The following is a 10552-nucleotide window of genomic DNA, read 5'->3' on the forward strand; positions in this document are numbered from 1 at the left end:
ATGCAAAAAATTGACAGCATATATTTTATAGATTAATAAATTAACTTTAATGACACTTTACAGTAGTAAGTAAATATGGGACCAACAAAGTTCAGTTGGTAATTCTCTTGTTTGTCAATTCCGTAACATCCCATTACCTAATTGACCAAACTAACACACTTTCTTTTCATCTGTGTATAAACAATTCTCACACGCTTAATTTCTCGGACCACTGCAGTGCAGATAGCTAGAGCTCAAACAACACCAATTTATTTCAAGCATTGAACACCCAAAAAAAATATGGAGGCTCCTACTATTCCTTTATCACCAGCATTTTTTGTGGCTTTTCTTCTTTCTCTGATTTCTCTCTGGGCCTTTCCTGAGGTTACTGCTGCTGCAAAAACTGGTCCTGTTACAAGGCGCTACAAATTTGATGTATGTATATATATAGTGCTGCCATTGGGCTTAATTTTGTAACTTATATTTAAAATGTTATTTACACTAATGCTCTGAAAATTAGATTAAACTCCTTGTTGTAATTGTGCAGATAATGCTGAAGAATGTGACTCGGCTGTGCCACACAAAGAGCATTGTGGCAGTGAACGGGAAGTTCCCTGGGCCTCGCATTGTTGCTAGAGAGGGAGACAGGGTTTTGGTTAAGGTGGTCAATCATGTTCCAAACAACATCACCCTCCATTGGTAATGAAATTAAACTATATATTAATTACTAATTTTACTCAAAACCCCATTTGAGTTAAACACTTAAACATTAATTCCACCACATTTTGAGTAAAAACAAGTCAAATATACATAAATGTTTTATTGTTTAACAAATCGTACGTGAATCTAGACCATTAATAAAGTTGGGTTCTGATTGTATAGTTTAAATTTACAGAATAACAAGAAAACATTACTCTATGCATATTTTCATTCTTTTAACATTTTTGGTGGACGTAAAATATGAATTATGCAGGCATGGAATAAGACAATTGCAGAGCGGGTGGGCTGATGGGCCATCATATATCACTCAGTGCCCTATTCAAACTAACCAGAGCTATGTGTACAACTTTACCATCACTGGCCAAAGAGGAACTCTCTGGTGGCATGCTCACATCTCATGGCTAAGAGCTACAGTCTATGGGCCCCTCATTATCCTTCCCAAGTACAATGCTTCCTACCCTTTTCCCAAGCCCTACAAGCAAGTCCCCATCATTTTTGGTAACTAATTAAACACTAATTTTGAATCATGAAAATGCTTCGATTGTCAAATTATTAATGAATTAATACATCTTATCAATAATTTAGATTGACAGTCTGACAATATAAAACATCATGATAAAAGAACAATATTTATGTTTTTATGCATAACTATAGGTGAGTGGTGGAATGCTGATCCAGAGGCAGTAATTAGCCAAGCTCTTCAGACCGGAAACGGTCCAAATGTCTCCGATGCCTACACGATTAATGGACTTCCGGGGCCATTGTACAATTGTTCACAAAAGGGTATGCATATATCAATCATGTGAGCATTATTGGCTACGACACATAGTCTTGTCACAAAAAGTTGAGTCCTGCTTAATTGCTCTTTGTTTCTATGCTTTTTCAGACACTTTGAGGCTAAAAGTGAAGCCAGGGAAGACATACCTCTTGCGTTTGATCAACGCTGCAGTCAATGATGAACTGTTTTTCAGCATAGCAAACCACAGTCTCACAGTAGTTGAAGCCGATGCTGTCTATGTCAAACCTTTCAAGACCAATGTCTTACTCATCGCACCCGGACAAACCACCAATGTGCTTCTCAAGACAAAACCACAAAACCCCAATGCCACTTTCCTCATGTTGGCCAAACCCTATTTCACCGGGATGGGTACTTTTGACAATTCCACCGTGGCGGGAATTCTCGAATATAAAAACCCCTCGAACTCCACTTTAAAAAACGGTCCACTTTTTAGGCCAATTCTTCCCCAAGTGGGTGACACTGCATTTGTTGCAAATTTCTCTCAAAAATTCCGGAGTTTGGCCAATGCTAAATTTCCAGCAAATGTGCCCCAAACTGTCCAAAAACGCCTCTTCTTCACAGTGGGCCTTGGAACAAACCCATGCCCCAAAAACCAAACCTGCCAAGGCCCAACCAACACCACCAAATTTGCAGCTTCTGTAAATAACATTTCCTTTGTTCTGCCCACAACAGCACTCCTCCAAGCCCATTTCTCTGGCCACTCCAGCGGAGTCTACACCACTGATTTTCCCACCCTTCCACTCCAACCATTCAACTACACAGGCACTGCACCCAACAACACCAATGTGAGCAAGGGCACCAAAGTGGTGGTGCTACCATTCAACACTAGTGTGGAGTTGGTGTTTCAGGACACTGGGATTTTGGGTGCTGAGAGCCACCCTCTCCATCTTCATGGCTTCAACTTCTTTGTTGTTGGACAAGGTTCTGGGAACTTTGACCCTAACAAAGACCCCACCAAATTCAACCTCGTTGACCCCGTTGAAAGGAACACCGTTGGAGTGCCCTCCGGTGGTTGGGTGGCAATTCGGTTTCTTGCAGACAATCCAGGTAAGCACAATATCAACGCAAAAAATATAAATATAAAATTTCATTTCTTTGTGAAAATAAAAGCAAAATTAATGTTGATGCATATTAATAATTAACTTGACACATATTGCTTTTATGTGAATGAAATTGCAGGGGTTTGGTTTATGCACTGCCACTTTGATGTCCATTTGAGCTGGGGGCTAAGGATGGCCTGGGTAGTCCAGGATGGGAAGCTGCCTAATCAGAAGTTGCCTCCACCACCGTCCGATCTTCCCAAGTGTTGACCGTTTGACTCTTTTTTGGAGTGACTGAAGAGGCACCTTCATACCTTTCTTTTTTAACTTAAAATCTTTGTTTTGGATTTGGCGTCCCCTAAAGAGTATAGCCAAAGTTGGCCCCCTCCATTGAAAATGTATGGAAGGAAATTATGGAGGTTTTGTATTAATAACCGGAATATCGATGTTTTTGTTCGGAAATAAATAATATGAACTCAATAAGCATTTATGGATTATAACTTTTAAATTTGTTATAGATAATTGATTGAAACAATATAAAGAAAAGAAAAATAGCAGAAACTTCAAATACATGCAAATTTTAGCACACAAAATGGGTAAACTTCTATATTTAAACCCAAATTGTGAGTTCTTGAAAATCAATTCATCGATAGCAACATGTCACGGTCCCCAATAACTTGGTCCGTGGGTTGCATCTTGCCCCTAATTATTACAGACTTTCCACATTAAGATGTGGCAAGTTTATAAAAATAACAATTTAATTTTCAGGTCTCCAATGTGTTGGAAATAAGATTGTTCATAAAAAAATCTTTTTGGGTTCGAACTAATCGAATCCAAGTAAATAAAAGAGTGTGAGTTCATTTTCTATGCGTCAATTTTTTAGAGGACTTTACTTACATTTGAATCAAATGGGGTTTGCACCCAATACCCTCAATTAAGGAATAAAAGAAGAAAGAGAAATAAAAAAAAAAAAAGTATAGATTGGAATGTGACCATTTGCGTTTGTGACTAAATTAACACTAGAAGGAAAAACGATATTGGAATTTTAAGTGGTTATTATTATCAATTTTTTTAGTTTAATTTTTCAGCACCGGCATGGCATGAAGATGATGTATTGAGATGAGTGTTAGAGATCCAACACATTCCTTGATTAAATCAAAATTGAGTTTGATGTCACTTCTAAGAGAATTTTCATCACTCCAATTTTTCCCGAAGCAAGAAAAGGTGACTTGCATTTCCGAGGCAGAGATAGAAGTTACTTCCAGGTCTTATTATATTGTTGCCACCCCCCCCCCCCCAAACAGCCAAATGGAATCTTTCTCATCCCAAAAACATCAAAAAAAAAAAATTGAAAAAAAAAAATGGTGGATGTTGGGTTAGTCATCATCATAAATCAAATCTTAGTATTGTGGAGAGACTTGATTGAACATGTATTTGATTGATATATCTTACAATGTATATATAATAAAACTTCTTGCTCATCTCAATTGTAAATTTGTAATTACAACTGATTAACAGAGAAAAAAAAAAAAAAAACTACAGAATTAACTTTGTGTTATCATCAATCTCCTCTTGATCCAATGGGAGAAAATTTTGATATGAGCTTGAAACAATGCAAACCCGACCCGACCCATTTCACAGGAAGATGATATATATATGTGAGGAAGAGGAATTTTGATCAAGAATCACTGCCATGTTTGTGCCAGCAAACAAGCATGGCCACACATCTCCTCATGATGTAAAACCTGGCCTTGTGTTCCTTGGCAAGGCTGCTGCACTTGCGGCTTATGGAGGAGCTTTTTTGGGACAAGCTTCTGGGAAGAGGGCACTTGGAATTGTTGTGACTATTGGAGGCATGACTGCTGCTTTTTGTGGAATAGCTTCTTAGCAGAAGAGGGGCATTGGAGCAAGTGCTTCTTGTTGAAGAACTTCTTGTGAAGGCAAACTTGGAGGAAGAACTTGATGATGATGATGAACCTTCTAGTTTCTTTGGTAGCTTCCACTTCTCATCCATGTGGTCAATGTAATGCTGATCAAATATGTGAGGTTGATCTCTTCTAGCTTTTCTAACTAGCTAGCTAGTCTCCCTCTAACTTCTCAGCAGCTAGCTTAATTGTTTACTTTATGTCAATGTCTGTCTGAATAGAGACAGAGTAAGAGTGTGTGGGGGAGAGAGAGAGAGGGGTGTGATTATGGCCCAATTGGTCGGTGGTAGAGTAGTGGGGTATTGGTGTTATTATATATAGTGGTTTAGGCAAGCATGCTGATTGCAATAAAGCTATTTGTTTGGTGATTTCACTCTACGTATTTATTACTTACCGATCACATTTCTTATAATTAATATTTAAGTTAATGATAACATCTTAGTTAAAAATTCAAACAGAACCCAAATACGAATAAATCAAATATTATCGCAGATTTCAGTTGGAACACAAAAATTTGGGATTTGTTTTGGTTTTAACTTTTAAGGTTAATTTTTGTGAAAAATGTAATTAGCAATGCCACAGTAAATGGGGTTATTTTGTTTTGAAAAGTACAAATAGTTTTATATTTTAGTAAATAATCTTCATGTGCACACATGATCATTTATTGATCGATTACTGTCATATGGCTCCATGTCATTGACTGGTTGGCTCGTTTCTGTGTGGACTCAAAGTCTTTTATTTATTTATTTTTTTTCAATTGATTGCATCATCACCTTGTGATTTCTGAGGAGATTTTGTTTTTTCAAATTTTTGGAGACTATTCTTGTAAACATGTACGGTGCTGCAACATAAAGTAATATGTTAAAGATCCACTCACACATACATACACACCACACAAGCTCTGACCATCTGAGCAAATTGAGATAATAGCTATTAGCTGGTCATATATTGGACGATTGTTATATAGTTCTGTTCTTCATGTGAAAGGGATATGATTGCACCAATTATTCTACATGTGGAGATTACTTTGATTTTGAAAATTCAAATGATTTTTTTCCCTTTCATCTTTTAATTTTTAGTTCTATAAACCATATATTTTATCTGATTTCTTCCTCTCTCTCATCTCTTTTTTCCTCAATTTTTAAATAAAAAATAAAACACAAAAAATTATAATTACCAATAAAATTTATCCTTAAAAATATATAAGCTTGAAAAAAAGGGTGTTCAAATATTTACATACTTCATATTTTAAAGATACCCGCACGATATGCGACTATGATAAAAACAATAAGACTTAAATTCAAGTTTTACCTCTTTTTCATCCAAATGCTAGTTGAGCTTGAGTTTACGGACTAAAATTCAAAGTTTTGGATTGAATGTTAATTGATTACTTATTATTTGCAAACTTGAATTTTTTTTTTTCTTAATTATAATGTAGGCATCATAAAATTGATTGGGGGAAGATTAAGGTTGCAACTTGCAACTTGCAAGTGGTTAACTGTTTAACTGAATGATGTAATCAATCTTGTAATTAAGGAGTACAGATATGGGATTTAAATTGTCACTGTTTGGTTTGACCCATGCTAGCTAGCTTCATGTTCGTGGCTGATTGTTAATTGCAAAACAATATTTTTAATCCTTCACATTCTTCTTCTTCTTCTTTTTTCCCCAGATTTCTCTTGGCCGGATTCTTCTTGTGACGGCTATGAAAATCAAGGAAGACATTACAAGCATCACATAGATATATGAACAATACTTGGGTCACCCTTTGGGGGTATCTCAAGGTCACCCCACTCTCTCAAATTCGAATTTCGACAATGTCGGCACATAATCGGAATCGTTCATTTTTTAGATAACATATTAAAGATCATCTCTGCAAAAAATCAAATCAATCGAAAATCGTTTGATTATATAACCGTTATCAATTAAATAGAAAAAATAGATAATTTTCAATTAAAGAGTGATTTTTTTACCAAACCGTTGATTTTTTATATTTAATTGACAACATGTATATAACCAAACGATTTCTGATTGAGTTAATTTTTTGTAGAGAAGATCTATAATAGATGATTTAAAAAGTGAACGGTTTCGATTATGCGCCGACATTGCCGAAATCCGAATTTGGGAGGTGGAGTGACCTTGAGGTACCCCCAAGGAGTAACCCAAGTATTATTCTAAATATATACCTTTCTATGTGTAATTTTAAAACTTGTACACTAAGATAATCTTAACGGCTTAACTATTTCCACTAATTGCTATACTATACTATATAATTTATATAGTATTATATATACATATAATTCAATTGTAGCATATGCAGGTTTATATAATGTACATGTAAGAGGTTGGGATTCTCATGCACATGTACCCATTTGGATCAGCAGTCAGAGAGATTAAAATCTTATGCAATATTTTATCTAATTTGAAGTATATATATGCCTCCAGTAAAATTTAAAAAATTCTATCAGTGTCCAATGGTGCTGATCACACTGCATGTGCATGATGTAATTGATTTGTGTTATATATGCTTCTTATATATGTGTGTTGGACAGCCTGCACCAAGATAATTAATTGTTACACTCTCCTTAATTAATTTAATTATTAATTATTCTGTTTTTTTTTTTACCACATCACAATGCAGAAGAATTTTGCCCATTAGCAATTGTATTGGGTCATTTCATAACTGTTAATTGCATTTCATCTTCTTATTTTGCTGTTTCTATTGTTTTTACTCATGGTCCGAATCTTATTAAATTGCGAGTCTAAACAAAATTATTGATTATTAAAGTTTTATTTTAATATGTATGTACGTTTAGATTGATAGTCAACAACATAATACATATATTACATATTGATAAGAAAACATTACTTTTTTGCTCAATTTGTAATCCATATAAAAAAAAAAAAAAAGGAAGAAAGAGAGAGAGGAGAATCTTATGAGTGGGAAATATCAAATATGATTGAACAAATTATGTTTACTAGAAGATTTGACTGGTCAAAATTCCACTATTCTAAACTTTGATGGTTACTATAGAAACCACTCATCTAAGAAAATATATGTATATTTTTTTTAATAATATTTTGTGCAACTAATATACTGCTATATAATATAATTAATTTAACGTGTCATAATATAAATAAATATTATTAATATTATATTTTATTAATATAAATATATCGTTTAATAATATTATAATATTATTACACATTAAATTAATTACATTTAATAATTTTTAAGTATATCAATTACACTCATTAATTTTTTGCCTATCCCCATGTGAGCCCAAGAGAACATCTGAATCATTGTTAGAAGAATATTTGACCATAAGTTTCTGAATGCAACTTAATTCAAAGTAATAAAATTAGTAAAAAAAGTACAAATTAACCCAAGCAAGTATTTCAAGACAGATAAATAAACAGGTGCACGTGCTTTGGACACAGGCGGTGCCTTATATAGTCGTTTGTGTCCTCTCAATTATTTTACACATTTTTCTTCAAACAAGAATCAATGTATATGAGTTTATGATGATGTCATTTCTCTTTATTAGTTATGTGCAACAAGTATTAGTGAATTAATTAACTCTGCAACCGATACCAAGTTTAAAACGGTGTCGTTTTCCGATTTAAAGTTAAGCAAGATCATATATTAGTGTTGAGAAAATTAAAATAGAGTAGAATATACACACATAAATTGTCTGTATAAATTTTTATATAAAGATAATTAAATGAAAATTTGAAGCGAAGTAGTTTTGTATATAAGCATGATATTAATACAAAAATGTGCCCTTATATGAGCCGAATTCACCATTGCTTTTTTTTTTTTTTTTCTATGTCTTGATTTTAGATAAATATTGAGTTGATTTAGATGTATGAGTTTGATTACATACACATCAAACTCCCAATTGTTATATATAAGTAGTAAAATTAAACCACTCGATCTACAATTGATGACAAAATTTGATTGGTCAAACAAATTTTGGGGACGGGTCAAAACCAATGTCACATGGTATGTTGTGGTTGGTATACAGTGCACCTTTTAAACTTTTTCTAGGGTTTTTTAAAAATTTTTTATATTGTGTTGTACACTTGTACGAAGTTATATATATATATATATATATGTTGTGGTTGATCATCATGTGGGATTGAGATTTGAGAAGAGAATATGAGCATTTGGGACTTGGGAGTCCCCACATGCATACATGTGAGCAACACAAGGGTGGCCAGGTTGAGGTGGAACCCTGGATTTGGAAAGCCTACGTGGACCCCTTGTACTACCACTCGAACCCCCTCCCTCTATCATTTTGTCTATGTTCCTTTTAAATTTAAGCCCAACAAATTAAAATTTAAGAATTACAAAAGGGTCTCCACGTTTCACGTTGTAGGCTTCAAAAATATTATTGGCTTCCTCTCTCACTCTGATCAGAGACAAAAATGTCAGAGTGACGTCCGATGAAATTATCATTTTGGGTAATATTATTCTTGGTTTTGAATGGTTGATACATCATACATTGCACAAGAAAAGCATCAGTCATAAATAGCTCTTGCCTCTTGTCCACAATTTCAATGGGTACACACTTGCCCAAGCACACATGACGTGACCGACTAATAGTGCCTCTCTAGACAAGTATCTATATATCGACCGACCCAAACCAGAAAACCACTGGTATCCATATTATTGTTGATCAAATACACAAAAATAAAAGGCTTATTTGCATATTTGCACTCTGATTTTTAGGTTTTTTTTTTTTCATTTTACCCCCTCACATTTATTTGTCTCATACAACTTCTTGAACTTTTATATCGTTTTCCTTGCCCGATTCCGTCAACACCACTGTTAAAAATGCTGACGTGGCGTCTATGTGGCAGGGTAATTTCATCTTTTTAGCCACATAGGATCAATCTTTGCCATGTTTGTGCCATGTGGTCATTTGTGGGACCCAATATGTCATGTTGGCAACCTTACCACATTTTTTTTAATTAAAAACATAAAACTGAAATTTTAATTAAAAAAATAAATCTTTGGTTTGGATTGTGCGATGGTGGGTTTGAGGTGAGGCTGGGGGAGGGGAGGGGGAGGGGGTGTGGGACAGTGGGAGGTGCTGGGTGAAGGCGGGCGAGGGGGAGGGGTTGGGCCGAGCTGGGGCTGGTTGAGGAGGAGCTGGGCCGAGCTAGGGCTGGGTTGTGTGGGGTGGATCGGGGCAGAGCGAGGGCAGGGCTGGGCTAGCTGCATGCGACGGATAGGGGCAGGGTAAGGCTGTGCAGGGCGGGGGAGGGGTTGGGTGGAGCTGGGCCTGGGCTGTGTGGGGCGGATCGGGGTAGAGCGAGGAAGGGGTTGGGCGGGCTGCGTGCGACGAATCGAGGCAGGGTAAGGCTGTGCAGGGCGAGGGAGGGGTTAGGTAAGGCTGGGCTGCGTATGGCAGATCGGGGCAGGGCGGGGCCGGTCTGGGACTGGGTGGTACGAGTCTTGGCTGGGCAGGGAGGAGTTAGGGCTGGGTGTGGAAGAGAGAGAGAGAAAAAGAAAAAGAATGAAGGAGGTGGTCGGCATGTGCAGTGGATGGAGAGGGTGGGGTGGCCGGAATGTTTAGAGTGTAGGAAGGGTGGGATGGCCGGCATGCGCAGTGGGGAAGGAAGGGTTTGGTCTTTTTTTTATTAAAAATTTAATTTTATTTAATTTTAAAAATTTAATTTTAATTTAAAGTTTTATTATTTTGTTAATTTAAATATTGTTTTAAATATATTTTACTGGTGAACTGACAAAATTACCCTTCCACGTCAGTATTTCTAACGGTGGTGTTGACGAAGTTGACAGAATTGGGCAATGTGAGAAACGACATAAAAGTTCAGAGGGTTATATGAGACAAATAAATGTGAGAGGGCAAACTAAGAAAAAACCTAAAAATTAGGGGGTAAATGTGCAAATAAGCCAAAATAGAAATATAAAATAATGTTGTCTTGTCTAAGTCATGTTATATATGCTCTCTTATTCTGTGATCGTTAATTTGAACTACACATTTATATGTCATATAACATATAAAATTACTTAGGTGTTAAAAATATGATCTACATATTTAAATTTATTTAATAACTAA

The 10552-nt window shown here is 35.7% G+C and overlaps 2 protein-coding genes across 2 annotated transcripts; one reads left to right on the forward strand and one right to left on the reverse strand.

Moving 5' to 3' along the window:
- The first annotated feature begins 279 nt into the window (after nucleotides 1-279).
- LOC147296520 (laccase-2-like) lies at nucleotides 280-2908 on the forward strand. Its single transcript, XM_086228742.1, has 6 exons — nucleotides 280-414; nucleotides 527-678; nucleotides 953-1197; nucleotides 1354-1482; nucleotides 1586-2545; nucleotides 2678-2908. The coding sequence occupies exons 1-6, from the start codon at nucleotides 280-282 to the stop codon at nucleotides 2806-2808; spliced, it is 1752 nt and encodes a 583-aa protein (XP_086084868.1). The 3' UTR covers nucleotides 2809-2908.
- Nucleotides 2909-4077: 1169 nt separating this feature from the next.
- LOC147296521 (small polypeptide DEVIL 13-like) lies at nucleotides 4078-4712 on the reverse strand. The gene has a single exon (XM_086229380.1). It carries the CDS (start codon nucleotides 4550-4552, stop codon nucleotides 4217-4219), a length of 336 nt encoding a protein of 111 aa, XP_086085506.1. The 5' UTR covers nucleotides 4553-4712; the 3' UTR covers nucleotides 4078-4216.
- Nucleotides 4713-10552: the final 5840 nt, after the last annotated feature.

Source organism: Dryas octopetala, chromosome 1, assembly GCF_963921425.1.
Source record: "Dryas octopetala chromosome 1, drDryOcto1.1, whole genome shotgun sequence".
In the NCBI taxonomy this organism is placed as follows: domain Eukaryota; kingdom Viridiplantae; phylum Streptophyta; class Magnoliopsida; order Rosales; family Rosaceae; genus Dryas; species Dryas octopetala.

What these genes read in the sequence shown, in the direction of transcription:
- LOC147296520 (XM_086228742.1), top strand. Translation starts at nt 280, where the DNA reads ATGGAGGCTCCTACTATTCCTTTATCACCAGCATTTTTTGTGGCTTTT. An exon ending in CAAGGCGCTACAAATTTGAT is followed by an intron (nt 415 to 526) that starts GTATGTATATAT and finishes GTAATTGTGCAG; the next exon opens with ATAATGCTGAAGAATGTGAC. An exon ending in AACAACATCACCCTCCATTG is followed by an intron (nt 679 to 952) that starts GTAATGAAATTA and finishes TGAATTATGCAG; the next exon opens with GCATGGAATAAGACAATTGC.
- LOC147296521 (XM_086229380.1), bottom strand. Translation starts at nt 4,552, where the DNA reads ATGGATGAGAAGTGGAAGCTACCAAAGAAACTAGAAGGTTCATCATCA.